This window comes from Chelon labrosus (genome assembly GCF_963514085.1).
Source record: "Chelon labrosus genome assembly, chromosome: 11".
NCBI classification, from domain to species: Eukaryota; Metazoa; Chordata; class Actinopteri; order Mugiliformes; family Mugilidae; genus Chelon; species Chelon labrosus.
Window position 1 is genome coordinate 28,300,918 of NC_140344.1, and position 21,355 is coordinate 28,322,272.

Sequence of the window (21,355 nt, forward strand, 5' to 3'; positions counted from 1 at the left end):
AACATTTAACCCTGTTAAACTCTGACCTGTTCCTCTTTCAGCCGGGCAAACTGACCGAAGCCTTCAAGTACTTCCTGCAGGGGATGGGCTACAGTAAGTATCAGTTAGTGTGACTCCACATCGGTGTCATTTATTGTGAAGTATTGTTGTAGTAGATAATGAGTTTGATGCAGAGGGTCATGAGTTGTGTTAACCTTGCCCTCTGTCTTCCTTGCCCCGTTCTCTCAGTCGCTTATGTGAAGGATCGGAGGTTGAGTGGAGGGCCAGGTACTTCCTCCTCCCCGTTCACCTCTGACCTCTTATTGCTGCCCTGTTCGATGACTTTGGCATTTTGAAATTTCTTTTGAATTTCAGTTGAAATATAATATTTTGGGCTGTGGTGATTCTTATTCTTTTACGTTTGCTCTCATTTCTGGCGTTTCTTTTGTCCCCGGGACATTTAACCCCCCATCTTTGTTTTATTAATGATAATTTTTCCTCCGGTGGAAAAATACTCTAACTCCCCGCCCTCCCCCTCCCCCATTCCTTTGCCATTGCATCTCCAGTATTGCTCTTTGCATGGCGTTCAGCTAGCTTGGAGCAAAGCCTTGCAGACTAAGTTCACAACAAATCACCTTGTCATTAACTTACCCTGAAAGTTTCAGATTCAACATTCTCCAGTTAATCTCTTAAAGCTTTTAACTGTTTTTCAAGATCCAAAAATTTAAAAAATAAGGACATTGTAAAGATGGAGCACAGAGCTTTGTCTGATTAATAAAAAGAATTCAGCTTTAAGGCTGCACTGATCAATATTTTTGGATTAACGACCACGCAAATAGCGACATATAATGTAAAAAGTGGACAAGCCAAGAAGACTTCCAGTGAAAATTGCTGTTGTTAGCTGTTTTAGCATATTTTATCTCCGTTTTCCGTTTTAGTCCTCGTTCAGACTTCGCATTAACATCTAACCTGGAGAATCCGATCACACCTGTCCATCTCTATGTCCCTGTGTCTCCACCTGGTCTTAATATAAATGTGTCTCCACATGCGTCCCCAGCCAGCACTTGAGATCTGATCTCAGTTTGTGTGTCTGTAAATCAGCAGCGCCATCATGTGGTCAGTAGAATATTGTACCAGCTGCTGTCTCTAATGGATCTCTACCTACCGCTAGATCAGAACCATCAACAGCTGGTTGTTTACTTGGAGACATGATCCACATTTTGGAACAAGATGGAAAGACTCTCACATGTTAAGCTGGTCACTTGTGTTCGGATTACCTAGAACGGACATTAATGCGAGGAGTGAGCAGGGATTTACTCTTATTTCTGGCTGTAGGACGTCGTTTTCAGCTAAAACAAATAAAAAACAAAAACAAAAAAAATGGTAGACAAATTAAATTAGCTAACAGCTGGTGAAAATACCACCATTTCTCAACCTCAGGAGGTGGGGGAGACCAAAACAGAGATAAAAGGACAGAAAATGTTTTGCCAGAAACATGACTGGTGAAGTGTTTGGGTTTTTTTTTTAGCTGCCCTGAAAGAGCAAAAATACATCGATGCAGCTTTAAAGCCAGTTAACTGGTTACCTTAGCAGCCGTAGCAATGACTGGATAGTTAGTCTGAAACATAACTGATGTTTTAGCAGCAATCGATGAAACGCTTTCAGCCCAACCTGCTACGATTAATGATCCCATAATAATCCATTATTCCCTCAGCCAGTCTTTTTGAGTGCATGGTGCTGGCAATGTGTCTCTGTGTAGACTCATTAACAGCTCATATTAACAACTCCCAACCATTCATGGCTGTTGTATTAGCCAATCAGCTACAAACACTTATTGGGTTATCTGCACATTAGCATGTACTCCCCTCATCTCCCCAACTAATGGAGACATTTTAGTTTTTTTTTTAAATAAAATATAATTCCAAATTCTTTTTCCTTCTTTCACCCACCCATCTTCCTCTCCTCCAACACTCCTCCTCCTCCTCTTCCTCCCAGTGCCCTCTGCCAGCATGACCCGCCTGGCACGCTCCAGGACGGCCTCCCTGACCAGCGCCAGCTCCATGGACGGCTCCCGCTCCCGGGCCTGCACCCACTCCGACAGCACCGAGGGAGTCGGGACAGTCACCCACACCATGGAGGTGTCCTGTTGAGCAGCCACAGGAGGAAAGGGCGAAGGGGAGGCGGGTGGAGGAGATGGAGAGAGGAGGCGGGGGTAATGATATGAGGAGAGGAGGAAAAGGGGCTTAACAGAAGGTGAAATGTCAAATGATGTGAAGGCGGTTCTCTGTTTCTTTATCTATCTCCTCCAGATCCCTTTGTCAGCCATCTTCTTCCCTCCTCCATTGTAAGATACCATATGTATTGCTACTAAAGCTCCCAAACGTCCACCTTAACATCGCCCCAACACGTAACGATTTAAGCAAATGTTTTTTCTTCTTGAAGTGTCATTCTTGTGTTTGCTAAGTGTCTCCTCATTCTTTTCCTGCACCCTTTTCAAACCCTGCCCCCCAAAAAGAAATAAGAACAAACAAACACCAACTAAATGAGCCAACAATCCAGCTGGCAGTGTGACATAAACAGCTAATCAGATGTGAGGAAGTGTTGGATAAAGGGGGTGCCATAAAGAAGAAGTGGTAAACATGAGTATTTTATTTTTTGTGTGCGACTGATTATGTGTATATCTCTCTCTCTCTTTGTGATGTCAGAGTGGGCATGTCCAGGATTTGACTGACAGCAGAACACAGCCTATCGTAGCCGAGTGCACCCGTAGTGCTTAGAGAGGATTTGTTAGCTTTGTGGCGTAGCTAGAAAAACACCGGGCGTGATTTTTAAAGCTGCACTTGGTTCGATGTTTGTACCAAACTGTTTTCCAATCAGAAAGCAAAAGAGCGGCGTCGTCAGCGTAGAGGCGTATCCTGAGCCGGTTCCGTTGTCGTAAACTCTTTATGGTAAAGTATTAATGAGCCAGCTTTGTTAAACTCGAACTTTTCTTTTTGTGAAGAAGACAATCTGAGGCTGAGGTAACAATAAGTCAGTCAAGACAGGAAATTAAAGACGGGCCACAGGTCGTACATGGAGCTTAATTTAATTTTTATTTACTTTTCCCATGATGAGCCATTAAAGTGATTAATCTTTATTTTTGCGCAAGAAGACAATCTGGAGACTAAAACGATTAATTTAAAGGGACAGTTTTAATAAATGTAGCAGCAAAGTTGATCAAAGAGAAGAAAACTGCTTAAAAAAATGCACAAATATGAGTCAAACGGTATAAAATGTTTGTATACGGTTGGCATGAACACCTAGGGCAACACGATTAAGAAATGTACCTTTTTCACATTTATTACATTTGTCGTCTTTGTTAAAGCAGCAGAAAGTCTCAGAAATGGCACTTAAAGTGTCGTTTAACTTCTTCATTTGATAAAATAAATGGTTTTTGGAGTCCAGGTCGTCCCATATTACCGGCATTTGGAGCCAAATTGGTGCATTGTTGCTGAGTACAGTTTTAAGACGCGTGTCATCTCACATTTCGGAGACAATCCACGATAGAATATGTATTTAATGATATGCATGCGAACGTGAACGTAACTTTAGGGCATTGTAGTTTGTGAGTAGCGTCTAGTGTTAGGGCATTCTTCTCTACTAGCACCTTACATGTGTGGCTAGTTAAATAGAGCCTCGCTAGCTCCAGCGCATGGATGTGGTTTTTGGCATTTAGTCTCTTTGTGGTCTCTAACATGACAATCATCGCTCTGACCCAAACCAAACCAGACCAAGAGGGATATGAGGCAGGACCAGGCTGACCCGACGACTGACTTTTCTTTCTGGGTCTGCACCGTAGACTGTATAAAAAGTGGATGCCATGACAGCTCCTTTAAAAGTGAAGCCAAAGCATGTGGAGCTCCCCCTGGTGGACGGCTGCAGTATAGGTCACAAGCTCCGCACATGCCATGGTAGTGGGTGGGACCAAACTAAAACACTGCAGTATGCTTCAAATATATATTTTTTAAAAGATGGCTTTTGTCATTTTAGGTAGTTTTAGTCACTTTGTTTTAGTTACAGGATGTGACATCATGATGATTGACAGTTGCCATTGACAACTACTCCATTATGCCGTCCCAGTTCCTTGTAATTAGTGGAGCAGAGCGCACTGTTAATTAAACACAAACTACCAGTGGGAGGAAGTGGGGGCTCGCATCATCCATTTTTTTCTACAGTCTATGTTCGGCACCAAAGAAACTTCCCTTACAGCGCTCAGCCCTTCTCTGTGGATATACCAAAGCTAAGCACAAATGAACCATGCACACACACACACACACACACACACGCTTATATATACACACATGCACACATATATATGTTCATAAGTGTACTGAAAGGAAAGTTGTGTGGGCTGGGTTTTGTAATGGAACTATACGCCAAAGAGAAATAAACACAAACACGGGAGGAGTCCATTGACATGTGGTCAGTAGGTGTTTTTGGGTCCGTGCACTTTTTGGTGTTTCAAGTTTGGTTTGGTCTAAAGCTAAAACAAAACAAAATGCAGTAAATTTAACTTTTATTTAGCTTTTAATACAGTCGTTATATGAGTCATATAAAACCAGAAGGTATCTGGTCATCTGAATTTCTCTCTGAGCGTTTGTCTTGTGAATCTGGAGAAGAACCAGCTTTATTTAGTGCTGAACGCCTGGACCAGAGAGACCTGGACCAGTGGTCACCATGCAGACTACTTCCAGGACCTGAGAGACCTGGAAACTCCAGATGTTGAAGCCTACTTCCTATTCCATTCAAGGATAATGCAGATGTTTAAAATCATGCTAGTCGAAAGAAAAATTGTCTAATATTAACTTTCTCTTTTTCGTTTTAGAGTACAGAATAAAAGAAAGCTGTTCTTTAGGAGATGTTAATGATTTAATGGTTTAGTTTTAAAAGCAAACTTGAAATGTAAAAACAAAAAAATGCACGGACCATTTTGATGTGCTGTTTAGTCGTACGCTCACCAGTGTAGTGCACATAGTATATATTGTAGTTTTAGTCTAGAGCGGCTGTGTCCTGTTATCGTCTGTAATCCTGGAACACCTTGATGCCAGATAGGGTCCCCTGATACTTTTATTTATTTGTATTGAAAGCTTGTTAATGTTCATTGTGTTCGTCGTGCTTCCTGCTTTCAGTTCTACAAACCAAACCCTTTTTGGACCCCTTGTCAGAAGGGGCGTACTTCCAATCGCTGAGGCGTGCGCTTCCCTGAGGGCGGCCTGTAAGGGGCGGGGCTTTTTTGGCGCCATTTGGGCTCCAAGTTCGGAATGTAGGGCAACCCCCAGCCACCTTAAAAAAAAAAAAAAGACCCCCATCCCTCTTAAAAAAATATAATAATAATAATAAAGGTGCCCCGGCTCTCACAGGCAAACCCAGTCGCACCCTAAAAGGGCTATCAGCTGCAGTCACTTTTTAAGATGTGGTGGTAGTGTTCTAGTCTCTGAGCACCAGGGGGCCCTAGAGAGCGACCGAGAAAGAGTGAGGGAAGAAGGGATGAAACCACAAAGAGAGAGAGAGAGACTGAATGAATGTTAAAGGAACAGAATGTGAAGCTGTTGTGGCTGCAGAGATTATGGAATCAGTTTTGGAAATATTTAGAGCAGGGGTGTCAAACATATGGCCTGCGGACAAAAAAAAAAAAAAAAAAAAGGCCCCCTAAAGGATCCATTCTGGACGGGATGAAATTGCAAAGTGTAAAAAAACCTGCTATTCCTAATTCGTCCACTAGGATGCACTGTTTTAGTCAGAGCAGCAGACGTAACACCAAAACTGAGACCCAGAACTAAACTAAATCTGGAGTTGTCGTTGTTTATAGGTTATTCTAGTGGTCCGGGCCCCTGAATTAAAATGAGTTTGACACCCCTGGTTTAGAGAATCAGATTTTACATTCTATCACTCAAGGTTGCACGTTGCAGAGTTCTTCTACAATCATCTGTCAGTGTTTCTATTTTTCTGCCATCTACACTTTGGTTTCCTCCAACCAGACTTATACTCAAACTTGCTAGTGGGAAGACAGTGGGGATGGGGGGCGGGACGGGGGCGCCTGAATGTATCTTGTCCCTTTTTGAAGTGCTGTACAGTATCGTCATCCTCACTATGGTTTGCACTCAACCCCACATTTAACCCTGTACATTAAAGTCCCGGCTCCTTCCTGCCTCCTTCCCGTTTTCAAGGTCTAAAAATAAAAGTTGATGTGGATCCGTTTTGCGTAGACCTTGGTCCTCCTTGCACTTGTAGATACTTTTTATTTAAAGCAGGTTACCCTGAACTAAAAACACTCTAATCCTACTGTAATGTGAGAAAACATGTTTCTGTTCCTCTTCCCTCGGAGTATTGTTTTTTTGTTTGTTTTTTTTATAGGAAACATAGGGTGTAACCTCATCTAAGTAGGATGATATTGGTTCATATGTTACTACTATTCTTCTTCTTCTTCTCACTGCCATTTCTGATTGATTTGTATTAAGCAATAAGTTATTTTCTTCTCATCTGGATGGTTTCATATTGTGGGGAGTCTTCCCTCTGAGCTTGTTTCTTTTCACAGACAGTAGACGGACTCTTAACCTGCGTCGTTGTCATTCAGATGTGTAATGTAAAGTTTAAATATATATATAAATACATATACAAAGTAAGCTGTCTCTGTCCATGTACTGATCAAGTAACGAGTAAGAAATAAAGACTTAGATCTGAACTAAAGGAGTCGGGTGTTGGATCATTTTCTGATGCTGGATAAAGGTTGACCATGTATACCAGGGGTGCCCACACTTTTTGGGTTGTAAGCTACTATTACAGTGACCAAGTCAAAGTGATCTACCAACATATCAAAGTTTGTCTTGCTGTTCGTTCTGGAGGTCAAACAGATAAATGATTAGACCAACATCTGAAAAACACGATCTACCCACTGCCTTCACAGTAGACGTATTGGGCACCCTGGCGCGTACCGGCCATTTGAAGAATGCATAGTTGCACCACACCTCAATGTTTCCTCCTGGTCTTTATTAATGCAATTATTAAAATACATAAGAATCATCAATTGACTGAAACAAGAGCTTGTAGGAGACCATGTAGGCGTCACAGTAGGCATGAAGCATCTGGTCCACGGGGCTGTAGTTCAGGGCCTGAATGTTGGGGGCCATCTTGTTGATGAAGATGCCAAGATTATACCTCTCCCTCCCTGTCGCGGTGTCGAAGGAGTAAAAGATCTCCTCCACCTCTCTGCTGACGTAGCGTGTTGCGTAGAGCACGCCACAGGCCATGAAGGTGTTGGTCACCCCCTGCTTGTAGACCGAGGTGTGCCAGGTTTTGCCGAGCGTCGGGGGAACACCCTCCTCCACCTTGGACAGAACCAGGTTGCCAAAGTCCTGGGTGGTGGTGTAGACCACCCAGACGCCGGACTCGTCTGTCGCCAGGTCTAGGTCGGTGAACGGGTAGCATTCTTCCAGGTGGCAGAAGTTTCCTTTTGAGTTGTACCTGAAGAAACAAAACCCAGAAGACGTGATTCAGTGCTCATTTTCTTTAGACTGTTTAGTTTATTGTGTTTTTTTATGCCTAATTTGTGAAGGTCACGGTATATCCAAAAACACTGAAAGGGAGCCCAGTTGCCTTCTTTTAGTGTTTTTGGATGTACCGTTTATCGTTGATCATTGCATAATTCCATACGATTCTTAAACTTAAACAAACCTGGTGCCTGCGGGTAGTTTCAAGGTGGACACAGTTTTGGTGGTGAGGTTGAAGCGACAAACTGCGTCCTGGTTGTAGCAGTTGTAGTACAAGGCTCCTCCATACAGGACGTTATTTGGACCCTGGACGGTGTTGGTGGTTGGATTTGAGTTGTGGATCAGGATGTTACCTGGAAGACGAGGAGGTAAGAGGAGAAATGTTTCTATTACTCATTGTTGGTCATTTTGTGTCAGAAATGTCAGAAATACTGTGAATGTTTATCAGTTCTCCGCTAAAAGTAGTCCCCAAAAAATTCACATCTTCTTATTTCTATAGATATTAGAATCTTTACCAGTGGCTCAGTAGCTTGGCTCCTCAAATAGGTCGAAGGTGCTATGCTAAGAGCAACAAAAGCTACGCTAAGTGTCGCTTGAGCGCTTGTTGGTTGACATGTCACCGTTTTATTAGAGTGTTCAGACCATAGACTGTAAGAAAAATGGAAACCATGACAACGCCTCCAAAGTGAAGTCAAAGCATGTAGAGCTCCCCCTTGTGGCTGGCTGCAGTATAGGTCAAATAAGCCCACCTCCTCCATGTTAGTGGATGGGACTTGGGCCAAACTAAAACACTAAAGTACACGTCATATTTTTAATTTTTTTGGTTCCTGTCATTTTAGGTCGTTATTATAATGCTGATGTACGTTCAAGTGTCCAAGAAGTTTTGTTTTAGTTGCTATAAAAATAGGATGTGACATCATGATGATTGACAGTTACCACAATAACCGCTCTGTGATGCGATCCCGTAGCGTTGCAGCTTGCTGATTTAAAAGTCTCCTGGAGACACCAGCGTCTAATGATGTCAATTCAGAGTTCAGTTCATTACCTGGGACGCTCACCCCGACGATAAGCGAGCTCTGGCTGGAGTAGAGTCGTATGTAGTTTGAGTATCTGTTGCTGGAGGTCATCATCACCAGCCAGTACCAGGTCTCTTTCCCGGCCTCTGGTTTGGGGTCCCGACCCCAGGCTCCGTACTTGTAAGAACCTGGATACTCTCCAGCTGTGTAGACCCTCGGCCCGGAGACGTTCATAAACCTACCGTGAGGACAGCTGCCTGAGGGGAGGAGGGAAAGTTGTGAGCGACCTCGACTAATGGGTGTAAATTTGCCAAAGTTTAAGCAGAGAGCTGCTTAAATGTCAAGCATCAGTAGCCAGAGAAGCACCTTCAGCGAGAGGCTGCTCCTCCCAAGGTGCAGGGCTAACAGACTGAGGAACTCCTTTGTCCCCCGTGCCATCAAACTGTACAACCACCGCTCACTTGGGGGGAGGAGGACAAAAAGGAAAGGGGCTGAATGACTTTTTTTAATTAACCTACAACATGTGCAATAACGATGTACCTGGTAGTTCTATATTTATGCAACAACCATTTATGTACAGTCGTCACAATATTTATTTTTATTTTTATTACTATTATTATTATTCTTTACTGGGTGTTTTGGTATTTGGGCTTATTGTACTGTTTCCTACATGTATGTCTGACAGTGCTGTATGCGATGGAGATGTCAATTTCCCTGCGGGAACCTCCCAAAGGGATCAATAAAGTTGTCTATCTATCTATCTATCTATCTATCTCTCTGCTGTTTTTTTTTTTTGGAGGGGTGGGGTCTTACTCTGTGGATATTCAGTGGGTTGGATGGTGGGGTGAAGTCCATTCTTGCACTGGTCCAGGTCTCTCTTCAGACGCAGGTTGACTTGTTGCCTCTTCACCACCTGCAGGGTGTCGAACTGCTCCAGCTCCTGCATCTCTGCTCTCACCTCCTGCAGCTGAGACACGACAAAACCAGAAAGGTTTCAGTTATAATGTCCCTGTGCTGGAGGGAAAAATCTAACACTAGATGCGACATTCATCCATGCGCACATTTCTTTTGGCTCTGCCTCCACATTAAATCTATTTGGTCATTTGACTTCAGGAATTTCACCTTTAAAATATCCCAAGAGGCCTCAGCAGAAGTGATGAATATCTTTATGTAGATTATAATTTCTGTGCATCTCACCACCAACATGGTCTATTCTATAGGGACAATGGAAAAATGCACCTTTATGCTCTGTTTGCAGGGCCGAACTAAAATATCTGTTTTCTTACCGTGCATATGACAATAAAGACTTTGAACTATTTTGCAAGAAATGGATTTATAAATAGACGAACATGTATATATAGGAGGTGGAGGAGGCTCTGTGCATGAACCTGATGAAGACGAAGGATCTACCTTTTGGCTGGTTTCAGCAGAGAGCTTCTTGTGTCCCATGGTTGTGCTGTTGAGCCTGTTGATCAGCTGCATGATCTCTATCATTTCGTTCTTTATGACGTGCAGGCTGAGGGCGCCGTACAGATCCTCGTCGTTCTCCTTCTCCAGTGTCAATACGTCCTCCTCGAGCTGAGGAAGACGCCGCTCCAAACCCAGCAGCAGACTCTCCATCTCCAGAGACTTTTTTGTGGAGTGTGGGGCAGCAGTGATTATTACACAGCATGAAGAGCATGAAAGTTAGAGCGTTCTGAGGTTTAAAGACTCCTTTACCTTCTGTGGTGTGATGTTCCCGTTGCAGCCTGAGGCGCTGTCCTGCAGTGTTTTCAGTTTGTCGTGAGGAAACGCTGGCTCCGAGTTGCTCAGCTCACACACACAGCTTTCAGATGAAGTTGTCTGAAAATCAACAATATTAAACTCTTAAAATGAGGTGATTAAATTAGTTTGAATGTGTCTCTGCAGAGTTTTTCTTACCTGCTGGATAAACAGAGCACACAATGGAAGAATCACCGCCAGCTTCATGGTGCATCAGACAGCAGAGCTGAATGAAATGAATGTGACTATGTGTCTCCCTGCGGCAGCTTCTAAATCGTGGACATGCCCTTTAACTTCTGCATGCGGGAGCCCACACGTCACACTTCACTTCCTCCTTGTGGCCTGTGATTGCAGCAACGAGGGGAAGTTTCTACCTGATGGAGAAAAATGCAATCAGTGCAGATATTGACAGCTGAGCTTGAGCAACAACTTCTGCTGGGTTCAACTGTGATCAGCAGATCTTATCCACTCGAGACTTTTGCAACAGATCCTTCAGGTCCCGTAAGGTTTTTGTGATGGCGTTAAACACGTCGCTGCAGAACATCCCAGATCAGATGAACAGACGATCAATCAGAACAAAATCAGGGGAATTTGGAAGCCCATGCCTTCTCCATGTTACTCAATCTAGTTCCTGAACATTATGTGCAGTGTGTCACCTTAAGTCAGTTGTATTTGCATCGTTCAGCACTTTGAACACTTTTCTCCATCTCTAAAACGTCAAGAAGAGTTGCTCCATAGTTCAGCTGTACGTTTGTGAAGGTTCTCAGTCATCCAGGTCATGGTATAACCAAAAAACCAAAGCTGAAACAAGGACAACTGGACTTGTAGAGTTTCTTTAAGACATTTCATCCAAGTTTTCAGTTTGAAATTCACATGACGAGGGCACATGACCAGATACTCACCTGTTGTTGGAAAAAAAAAGTGTTTTCCTGTTTCCTGTTTGTTCTTCCTCTGTTTTCCCAATGAATGTTTCAGCTCTGATGCTTTTGCATATGGACAGAGTTTAAACTGTGGCTATGCAGGCGTATACACGGCGTGATGGTAATAGTTTCCCTCAGGTCTTGGCTGAAGAACAACATGTGTAGAGTTGTTTTGGTTTGTCCCGGCACTACCACCTTTAAAAGGCCAAATCATTATGGCCAGATGACTATGGTGTATGAGGTGGTCTGAGTTATGTCTTCCTTAACAATCCACTGGACTAGCATTTCTAAGCTAGCAACGAGCTAGCAAGGCCCCATTCCGACCTTGCATTGACATCACTCCAGGGCAATCAGATCTCGAGTGGACAGCTCAAATGCTTGGTTTGCTTGCAACAAGTTTTTCCCACCTGGATTTGAGGATTCTCTGCCACTCTCCACTTCTCAATTGGGTTTAAGTCAGGGCTCTTGCTGGGCCATTCAAGAACAGTAAAAGAGTTGTTATGAAGCCACTCCTTCGTTATTTTAGCTGTGTGCTTTGGGTCATTCTCTTGTTGGAAGGTGAACCTTCGGCCCAGTCTGAGGTCCTGAGGACTCTGGAAAAGGTTTTCGTCCGGGATGTCTCTGTACTTCGCTGGATTCATCTTTTCTTCAATTGCAAACAGTCGTCCTGTCCCTGCAGCTGAAAAACACCCCCACAGCATGATGCTGCCACCACCATGCTTCACTGTTCGGATTGTATTGAGCAGGTGATGATCAGTGCCTGGTTTTCTCTACACATAACGCTTAGAGTTATGGCCAAAAAGTTCAATCTTGGTCTCATCAGACCAGAGAATCTTATAGGATTATTGGATTCTTCTCCCCCGACTGCTCCAGCTCTAGGAAGAGTTCTGGTTGTCCCAAACATCTTCCATTTAAGGATTATGGAGGCCACTGTGCTCTTAGGAACCTTAAGTGCAGCAGAAATTCTTTTATAACCTCGGCCAGATCCGTGCCTTGCCACAGTTCTGTCTCTGAGATCTTCTGGCAGTTCCTTTGACCTCATGATTCTCATTTGCTCTGACATAGACTGTGAGTTGTAAGGTCTTATATAGACAGGTGGTGCCTTTAATAATCAAGTCCGGTCAATTTAATTAAACAAAGCTGGACTCCAATGAAGGTGTAGAACCATCTCCAGGATGATCAGAAGAAATGGACAGCACCTGAGTTAAATATACACGAGTGTCACAGTAAAGGGTCTGAATACTTGTGACGATGTGATATTTCAGTTTTTATTTTTTAATGAATTTGCAAAAATGTCTACATTTCTGTGTTTTTTTTGTCAATTTGGGGTGCTGTGTGTACATTTATGGGGAAAAAATGAACTTAAATGTTTTAGCAAATGGCTGCAATATAACAAAGAGTGAAATATTTAAGGGGGTCTGAATGTTTTCCGTACCCACTGTAATGTCACCTTGACGTCTATCATTATTACAAATACGTACAGCGGGTAAAATAAGTATTGAACATGTCACCATTTTTCTCAGTAAATATATTTCTAAAGGTGTTACAGCAGTACCAACCCATGCAACCCACACATGCAGTCAAACCTTAGATGTGCATGAATTAAGTTACATGTTAAAAAATGGAACGACAGGGAAAAGTATTGAACACATGAAGAAATGGAGGTGGAAAGCTAGAATCTATCAGTGATTATAAGCAATCCTGCCCCTTGTCAGTGTAAATTAATATCAGCTGGTTCAGTTCCAACTGATGGCCTGGCTTGTTGCAAAACATACTGACTGGCATTGGTTACAGAAGGATTTCTAAACTTCTGAATGTCCCAGTTAGAACTGTTAGGGCCATAATCCAGAAGTGGAAACAACATCATTTCACCATAAACCGGCCATGACCAGGTGCTCCTCGCAAGATTTCTGACAGAGGAGTTAAAATAATTATCAGAAGAGTCGTCCAAGAGCCAAGGAGGACTTGTGGAGAGCTTCAGAAAGACCTGGAATTAGCAGGAACAGTTGTTTCAAAGAAAACAATAACTCAACAGCCCTGGCCTGTGTGCACGTTCACCACGCCAGACTCCATTGCTGAAGACTAAAACATGTTAAAGCTCATTTAACGTTTGCTGCACGACATTTAGACAAGCCTGTGAAATACTGGGAGAATATAGTCTGGTCAGATCAGACCAAAACTGAACTGTTTGGAGGTCAAATGGCACTGCACCGCATCACCCCAAAAACACCATAGCAACAGTAAAGTTTGGAGGTGGGAACATCATGGTGTGGGGCTGTTCTTCAGCATACGGCACTGGCAAACTTCATATAACAGAAGGAAGGATGAATGGAAATATGTACAGAGACATTCTTGATCAAAATCTGTTGCCATATACCAGGATGATGAAGATGAAACAAGGGTGGACATTTCAGCAAGACAATGATCCCAAAGACACAGCCAAGAAAATAAAGCTGCTAGAATGGCCCAGCCAATCACCTGACTAGAATCAAAGAGAAAATCTATGGAAAGAACTAAAGATCAGAGTTCATAGAAGAGGAACACAAATATTTGAAGAATGGGCCAAAATCACACCTGAGCAATGCATGCAACTACTTTCTCCACACAGGAGGCGTCTTGAAGCTGTTATTACCAACAAAAGGCTTTTGTACAAAGCATTAAATACATTTAAGTGTGTTCAATACTTTTTACCTGTGTCATTCCAGTTTTTAACACGTAACTTAATATATGGACATCTAAGGTTTGATTTCTTCGCATGTGTGGGCTGCATGGGTTGTTACCGATGTCATGTCAGTAGAACCTTTAGAAATATATTTACTGAGAAAAATGGTGACGTGTTCAATACCTATTTTACCCGCTGTACTTAGTCTTTCTGTGTAAAATTCCACCTGTTTTCTTAACGAATTGTCTTGTATTAAACTTTTAAACTTTCAAAGAATTCTCTATTAATGCAGCTTTAATAGCAGCTATTGTTAATGCAGAGAAAGAAGCTTTAACAAAAGATTACTTCAGTGACTGTACACACCAACACGAGATGCATTTCCACTTTTATTCAACTGAATCAAATGAAACAAATTCAAGTTTTGTGCATCCGTGTTATCGTGTGTCAATGTAAAAATTCAAGTCTGAAAATTCACTGAATAACAGAAAAGGAGAGAGGAAACATTTGAGGATGCTGAGGATCTGCTTCTGTGTAGTAGAGTTACAAACATACATGGGAACCTTCTGTGTTGAAGATGTGGTAACAGGATTCAGGAACAGAAAGTGACCACTCTCACAAAACTCACAAAATATCAGTCGTTCACACACCCCAAACTTAACCTCTTTACTCCCTTTATTTAATGCTATCAGTCCTGCTAATTCAAATCCTGCAAAATATCATTCAAGGTTTTCCTTTATATTTATTATTCTCCATAAAACCAAAGACACAAACTATGAAATAATTGTTTGCAAAGCTTTCATCAAGGTGGAACGATGGTGGAATCAAATCCATAACACATATGTCTGTGCAATTTTAATTAAATTATTAAATATAAATAAGATGAAGGTTTTGAGCAAAAGGTGAGCAGCTATCTACGCAGATGGCTGGGGTTGCCACGCAGCCTAAGCAACATCGGTCTGTATGGGAAAACCAACAAGCTCAGACTTCCTTTTAGCTCAGTCAGGGAGGAATTCATTGTGGCACGGGCACGGGAACATCTGCAGTACTCTGGATCCAGAGATGCAAAAGTGTCCGGGGCAGGGATTGTCGTCAGGACAGGGAGGAAGTGGAGGGCAGCTGAGGCAGTCCAACAAGCTGAAACTCGGCTGAAGCACAAGGCCATCCTTAGGACAGTAGCACAAGGCAGAGCCGGACTTGGGAGCCTAACAGCATCCCGGTACGACTTGGCCAGTGGGAGGGAGAGGCAGAGGCTGGTGCAGGAGGAAGTGAATGCTTCAGTTGAGGAGAGAACCAGCAGAGCAGTGGCCATGAGGCAACAAGGTGCCTGGATGAAGTGGGAGCAGGCGATGGAGCGGAATGTCACCTGGAAGGACATCTAGACGTGGAACCCCCAGAGGATCAGGTTCTTGATCCAAGGGGTCTACGACATCCTTCCTAGCCCATCTAACCTGTGCTCATGGGGCAGAATAGAGACACCTGCGGGCCCTCTGTGTTCCAAGCCAGAGACACTAGAACACATCTTGAGCAGCTGCTCCAAGGCACTAGGCGAAGGCCGGTATCGATGGAGACGCGATCAGGTCCTTAAATCCATTGCTGAGGCAATCAGCAAGGGGATCAAGGACAGCCGATACCGCCAAGCCACAGCCAAGGCCATTGACTTCTTCAAGGAAGGACAAAGGCTAGAGAAAACATCAAAGAGCCGCTCTGTTGGGTTGCTCTCCACGGCCCGAGACTGGGTGATGTCAGTTGACCTGGGAGGAGAGGATGGAGGAGGCTCAGGAGAGAAAGAGGGAGAAATATCAGGAGCTGTTGGAGCAGTGTCGGACGAATGGGTGGAGGACCAGGTGTATGCCAGTGGAAGTGGGCAGTCTGGGATTTGCCAGCCACACCCTGAGTAAAGCCTATGGTACACTGGGCATAACGGGCGGCAACCGAAGAAGAGCCATAAGCAACAACGTGGAGGCAGCAGAGAAAGCATCCAGATGGCTCTGGCTGAAGAGGGGAGAACAGTGGGGGCAATAGTATACCACTTGGACACAGGCCGGGGTCTGATCAGCCTTGGTCGGGTCGCCTGGAGGAGGGTGTCTGTTGCAAGACCCGAAACACCCCATGAGTCCAGGAAACAACACTGATGATGTGTCCAAGGTTGTGCATCAGAAGATGTTTCTGTAACAAGATGTATCAATTATGTTCTTCACCATCTCCGTGCCACTGCAACCAACACTCATGTGTACACAAATATATAGATAAAAATAGATGATAAAAAAGTGCAATAAACAAATTTAGTCCTTGAGAGTGATTGAAAATTGAAAGTGCATTTGAGAAAGGAGTTAATTCAGCTTGAAAGTGAGCCAGCTGTCAAGATTAGTACGTCCCTCTGCATTCGGGGTTTTATGGATGTTTTTATAAAGACAAACATTGGATGTTGTGAAGCAAACCTCCGAGGAAATTGCAAAAAGAAAAATGACAACGCCTGCAGAAAGAGATGAGAACAGGGGTCAGAAATGGGAAAGTCCTGAGGTGACCACGATTGTTGTGAAATCCCCCCATTTCACATTTTCAGAGTTTCACATCCACGTTGAAGGTTTTGGGGTCTGCAGTGACTCACCAGCGTGTTCGACGCGATCAGAGTCCGTCAGAGAAAAGAGAAGAGGAGGGCCGCTGATCTCAGAACCAACTCCACTTCTCCTGCTGTGAACATGTTGCTGCTGCCGCTGCTGCTGCTGCTGCTGACGGCCACGGTGAGTTCCTCCTCAGCTTTGAGGCTGAGGCTAGTCAGTGGAAGTTTCTCTTTGTGATCTCGAACATCACATGAGTTTTATTGTGTATGTGTCTGCAGGACAATGGCCAGGCTCAGAAAGTGTTTGGCCTGAAGAAGGACGACTTGTGTGTCTGCCAGGTGAACTCCAGCTTGTGGTCATTCCCTGCTGGGAAGTACGAGGCCGTGCTGGAGCAGGTTCATACCTGTGAGGGGTCTCTGAACAACCTTCAGCAACAGGTAGGAGCTCATGTAGATCATTTTACAATCCAGAGGGTGGTTACAAGATTAACTTGATCACTATCAGCATGTCTTGTGTGACGTGGGACCAGCATCTTTATTTACCTTTATTACTGGAGAGTTTTCTGTCACTGCTTTAAAAGCACACAGCGGTAAAATTATGGTGCACAGTTCTAATCTAAGCTTTGTCTCTAAAATAACTGACGTAAGGGCAAAGATGAAGACATAAATACTGATGATTTCAGTGAGAGATAGAGACTTCACAACATATTCCAAAATGTGGATCATCTCCCCAAGTCAGCAACCAGCTGTTCATGGTTCTGAAACAGCAGTTGGAAGAGATCCTGTTAACAGCAGTATTAAATCATTTTATTTGGTGTATTTTTTGGTGTAGTTTTTATTGAGTAGAGGCACTTTGGGGTGGCATGATAGTTAGTACTGATGCCTCCCAGCCAGAAGGTTCTGGGTTCTAATCCATGGGTCGACTGGTTCCTTTCTGTATGGAGTTTGCATGTTCTCCCTGTGTCTGCATGGGTTCTTTCCAGGTACTCCAGCTTCCTCCCACCTCACTCTCCAAAGACATGCTTGTGTGAACCACCAACCAGACGGACCAAATTCAGTTATTGTTTGTTTGTCTGTGTTTCCTCGTCCCAGGTGAAGATCTCCGATGAGCGGCTCCCTCTTTTCCAGGCTCGGGTTTTGAATCTGACGGACCGGCTGGAGCCTTTCCAGTATCTGCACACCCGCGGCCTGTACACGGCTCTGTCCCTGAGGGTGCTGGGGGAGGAGCTGGGTCAGCTGGAGACAGACATCGGTGATGTCCACCGACAGCTGAACAACGCCCAGACTCAGAAACTCTCCAAAGAGGTGCAGCAGAAAAAAATATGATATACAAGGATGTTGCAGGATGTCAGGTCGTGATCTCAACTCTGTGTGTGTGTTTGATTTTTTTAGGTGGGTAAACTACGCAAAGATGTAAAACAAATGCAAACATCAGATACAGTGAACATGAAGACGGTCAGAGAGAAGCTGCGCTACCTGAAGAACAACGTTGAGTCCTGCAAGTCAATCCCCAAAGACTTCAAAGGTAGGTGTGGTCTCGCTTTTATGACGTTGTGAGGCCATTTTGTGAGGGTTAGAGGTGTGTTTAGGGTAAGGGCTTACAGTTAGGGACTGCATCATGTCAGTGGAAAGTCCTTTCAAAGACACAAACACAAATATGTGTTGGTGTAAGAAAAAAATCTTCTGAAGAAACACGTGCATTACTTCCTGCATGGTGATAAACGTTAGAAAAACTTTTGTTGTTCATTTTGTTGAATGTCTCTGGTCAGAATGATTTCAGTCAGGTTGAGGGTTGTATGTAACATGTAGGCGTGGCCAATGTAGTTGGGAAATCAGAACAGATTCATTATGTCGTCAACTTACCTGTCCTGTCTCAGACAAGTGCATTAGGAGCTTTAAAAGGTTCAAAGAAAGTAAGAAAGTATTAATATTTGGGTTAGCTTTGGTTACCCTTATGAGGGTACAAGAAGATATGTCCATCCAAACTAAGACTACGTCCACAGAAAGACAGCTAAATGTTAGATTTATGCCAAGAAAATGTCAGTGCTTCCTGCTTTTCACACCAAACCACCTCTTGTACTTTACATCACCTGATCTTCAGAAACCTTCTCACCTCTCTCCGATTCCAGGTCAGGGCAGGTACTGCCTCAAAGGTCTGATCGCCAACATCAGCAATCCCGTCACCACTAAGATCAGTCCCTATGGTAAGAGCTACATCTCTGGGTCGTGGGGCAAACAAGCAGAGCCGAACAGCGAGGGGCAGAAGAACAGTTACTGGGTTCAGCCTCTGCTCAGTGGCCACATCCATGGAAACAGTCTGCGCGTTTACCAAACCTACGAAGACTTCATGGCTTCTGTCAACCACCAGGACTTTATCTTCACCTCGTCCTACACCCACGCTGATGCCATTGAGGGTCCCAGTGCCGTCCTGTACGGTGAAGCTCTGTACTATCACTGCTACCGCTCTGCAGACATCTGCCGCTACGACCTGAAGACCAACGCCGTCAAACGGGTGAAGCTTCCAGGCACCGGAGTCGGTTTCAACAACAAGTTCCCTTACTGCTACTACGACTGCCGGGCTAATAGTGACGTGGACGTGGAGGCAGACGAGACAGGACTGTGGGCGCTCTATGCCACCGTCGGTAACCACGGTAACCTGGTGGTGAGCCGGCTAGTTTGGGACGACGAGGCTCAGACTCTCAATGTGACTCAGACGTGGGAGACGAGGCTGTTCAAGAAGGCGGTGAGCAATGCCTTCATGGTGTGCGGCGTCATGTACGCCACTCGCTACGTGGACGAGTACCGCGAGGAGGTGTTCTATGCCTTCGACACCGCCACGGGCAAGGAGGACAACTCGCTAGCGCTGCCGCTGGAGAAGGTCGCTAAGGGAGTGGCCAGTGTGAGCTACAACCCCACCAACAAGCAGATCTACCTGTACAACGATGGATATCTGCTGGCTTACGAGGCCCAGTTCTGATCTGAAGCTTTAGTCGTTCAGTGTCTAATTTTAGCCATGTAAACGCAGCTAAAGACTCTAATCAACACCAATGTTAGCAGGTGGCTAATGCAAGAGCTAAAGCTACATCATGTGGCACATTCTTTTCAGTCAGTGAAATACTGTAAATATCAATAAAGACTTAAACAACTTTAATAACACTGCATTCTTTGTTTCAAACAACAAAAACATAATTTAGTTTAACTGGCCGACTGTCTATTTAGATTTGATTAAAACTGAATAAACATTTTGTTTGGTCAATTTTTTTTTTTAACATTTGCACTTCCTGTTTATTGAAGGAAGTGGTGGCCGGTTAATGCCGGGTGCCCACTTTTCTTTTAAAGCATGGTTTATATCTGTGAGACATTACAAAATAGAGCTGACATCTAACGACACCACTAAAGCACTGAGATTTTTTCTGTGCACATTAGACTCAACTGAAATCCATACAGAAAAGAGAGAAGACGTCTGATCTGGTCTCTAGTGTCCAGGTTAAACAGGTCCAGGTATCTGGTCTCTAGTGTCCAGGTTAAACAGGTACAGGTGTGAACACTGATCTGGTCTCTAGTATCCGGGTTAAATGGGTCCAGGTTTGAACATTGATCTGGTCTCCAGTGTCCAGGTTAAACAGGTACAGGTGTGAACACTGATCTGGTCTCTAGTGTCCAGGTTAAACAGGTCCAGGTGTGAATGCTGATTTGGTCCCTAGTCTCCAGTTTAAACAGGTCCAGGTGTGAACGCTGATCTGGTCTCTAGTGACCAGGTTAAACAGGTCCAGGTGTGAATGCTGATCTGGTCTCTAGTGTCCAGGTTAAACAGGTCCAGGTGTGAACACTGATCTGGTCTCTAGTGTCCAGGTTAAACAGGTCCAGGTGTGAACACTGATCTGGTCTCTAGTGTCCAGGTTAAATGGGTCCAGGTTTGAACACTGATCTGGTCTCTAGTGTCCAGGTTAAACAGGTCCAGGTGTGAATGTTGATTTGGTCTCTAGTCTCCAGTTTAAACATGTCCAGGTGTGAACACTGGTCTGGTCTCTAGAGTCCAGGTTAAACAGGTCCAGGTGTGAACACTGATCTGGTCTCTAGTGTCCAGGTTAAACGGGTCCAGGTGTGAACACTGATCTGGTGTCAGTCCACATGTGGAGGTGGTCTGGGACACATGAATGTCTGTTCATTAGTAATGAGAGCCTTTTAAAAGATTCTGGCCTTGAAGCTGAGAACCAAACTAAACTAGAAACTAATCTGAACTAGAATCAACTCATGTGTTGTTCACGGTTCTGAAACAGTAGTTTCCTCCTTTAAGGTCAGGTGGATATTTGCTGTCAATATATGAGAAGTTAAACAGTTCAAGGTTAGAAGTTGATGCCATTAACCCTCCCTTCAGGTGGAATTAAACCATTGATGTGGAGATATTGATGAAAATTTGTTTAATTTCATCCAACAGTTTTCATACCAAAAATGAAACTGGAAATGAATGGTTCTGTCTGCAGTTAATTATTCTTGGAGATTAAGGGACTGGAAGCTGATTTTTATTTCTTTATTAAATTAAATCTGAATCCCAGACAAGCCACTAATTTATGTTAGGGGAGTACGTATCATAAAGGACTTCAGTGAACTTGCAGTTTAGAATAATCTTTATTTGTCAAGTTCTAACCAACGGTTCCTTCTCTAACCTCCCTAACAAAAAAAAAAAAAAAAAAAACCTGGAGGAAAATAAACTGGCTTCTCACCTCTACTTAGACTGCTTCAAAACTATTTCAAAGCACATGGCTGCACAAGACACTAAGATGGAGGTCAAGAACATATGATGGTTCAGCAGTTTTACTGACACCCTCTCTAAACTGGACACAGTAATTTCACCATCAACCAGCATCCAGCTCACAGGAACCTGAAAAAAAAAAAAGAAGACAGCGTCCCCTGCAGGCAGGAAACACACA

The 21,355-nt window shown here is 43.8% G+C and overlaps 3 protein-coding genes across 8 annotated transcripts in view; 2 read left to right on the top strand and 1 right to left on the bottom strand.

Moving 5' to 3' along the window:
* Positions 1-3,299, top strand: part of ndrg4 (NDRG family member 4) — a gene marked incomplete at its 5' end in the record, with an annotated part of 60,987 nt that extends 57,688 nt beyond the window's left edge. For 5 of the 6 annotated variants that reach the window (XM_084554418.1, XM_084554419.1, XM_084554420.1 and 2 more), the window contains 3 exons: positions 42-93; positions 229-267; positions 1,975-3,299. In XM_084554418.1, the coding sequence (XP_084410544.1) occupies positions 42-93; positions 229-267; positions 1,975-2,129 (246 nt within the window). In that variant the 3' untranslated portion in view covers positions 2,130-3,299. The remainder of the gene's footprint in view (positions 1-41; positions 94-228; positions 268-1,974) is intronic. The other variant, XM_084554423.1, reaches the window with a different exon arrangement.
* A 3,706-nt stretch (positions 3,300-7,005) lies between these two features.
* Positions 7,006-10,537, bottom strand: LOC311496279 (olfactomedin-4-like). Its single transcript, XM_084556077.1, has 7 exons — positions 10,442-10,537; positions 10,241-10,363; positions 9,932-10,150; positions 9,335-9,488; positions 8,551-8,778; positions 7,690-7,858; positions 7,006-7,479 (listed from the first exon to the last, which is right to left on the bottom strand). The coding sequence occupies exons 1-7, from the start codon at positions 10,487-10,489 to the stop codon at positions 7,020-7,022; spliced, it is 1,401 nt and encodes a 466-aa protein (XP_084412203.1). The 5' UTR covers positions 10,490-10,537; the 3' UTR covers positions 7,006-7,019.
* Positions 10,538-15,610: 5,073 nt separating this feature from the next.
* Positions 15,611-19,572, top strand: LOC311496280 (olfactomedin-like). The gene is made up of 5 exons (XM_084556078.1): positions 15,611-16,605; positions 16,704-16,862; positions 17,517-17,729; positions 17,817-17,949; positions 18,554-19,572. Exons 1-5 carry the CDS (start codon positions 16,564-16,566, stop codon positions 19,399-19,401), a joined length of 1,395 nt encoding a protein of 464 aa, XP_084412204.1. The 5' UTR covers positions 15,611-16,563; the 3' UTR covers positions 19,402-19,572.
* The last annotated feature ends 1,783 nt before the right edge of the window (positions 19,573-21,355 follow it).

What these genes read in the sequence shown, in the direction of transcription:
- LOC311496279 (XM_084556077.1), bottom strand. Translation starts at nt 10,489, where the DNA reads ATGAAGCTGGCGGTGATTCTTCCATTGTGTGCTCTGTTTATCCAGCAG. An exon ending in GTGCTCTGTTTATCCAGCAG is followed by an intron (nt 10,364 to 10,441) that starts GTAAGAAAAACT and finishes GTTGATTTTCAG; the next exon opens with ACAACTTCATCTGAAAGCTG. An exon ending in GGAACATCACACCACAGAAG is followed by an intron (nt 10,151 to 10,240) that starts GTAAAGGAGTCT and finishes TCCACAAAAAAG; the next exon opens with TCTCTGGAGATGGAGAGTCT.
- LOC311496280 (XM_084556078.1), top strand. Translation starts at nt 16,564, where the DNA reads ATGTTGCTGCTGCCGCTGCTGCTGCTGCTGCTGACGGCCACG. An exon ending in TGAACAACCTTCAGCAACAG is followed by an intron (nt 16,863 to 17,516) that starts GTAGGAGCTCAT and finishes TCCTCGTCCCAG; the next exon opens with GTGAAGATCTCCGATGAGCG. An exon ending in AATCCCCAAAGACTTCAAAG is followed by an intron (nt 17,950 to 18,553) that starts GTAGGTGTGGTC and finishes CTCCGATTCCAG; the next exon opens with GTCAGGGCAGGTACTGCCTC.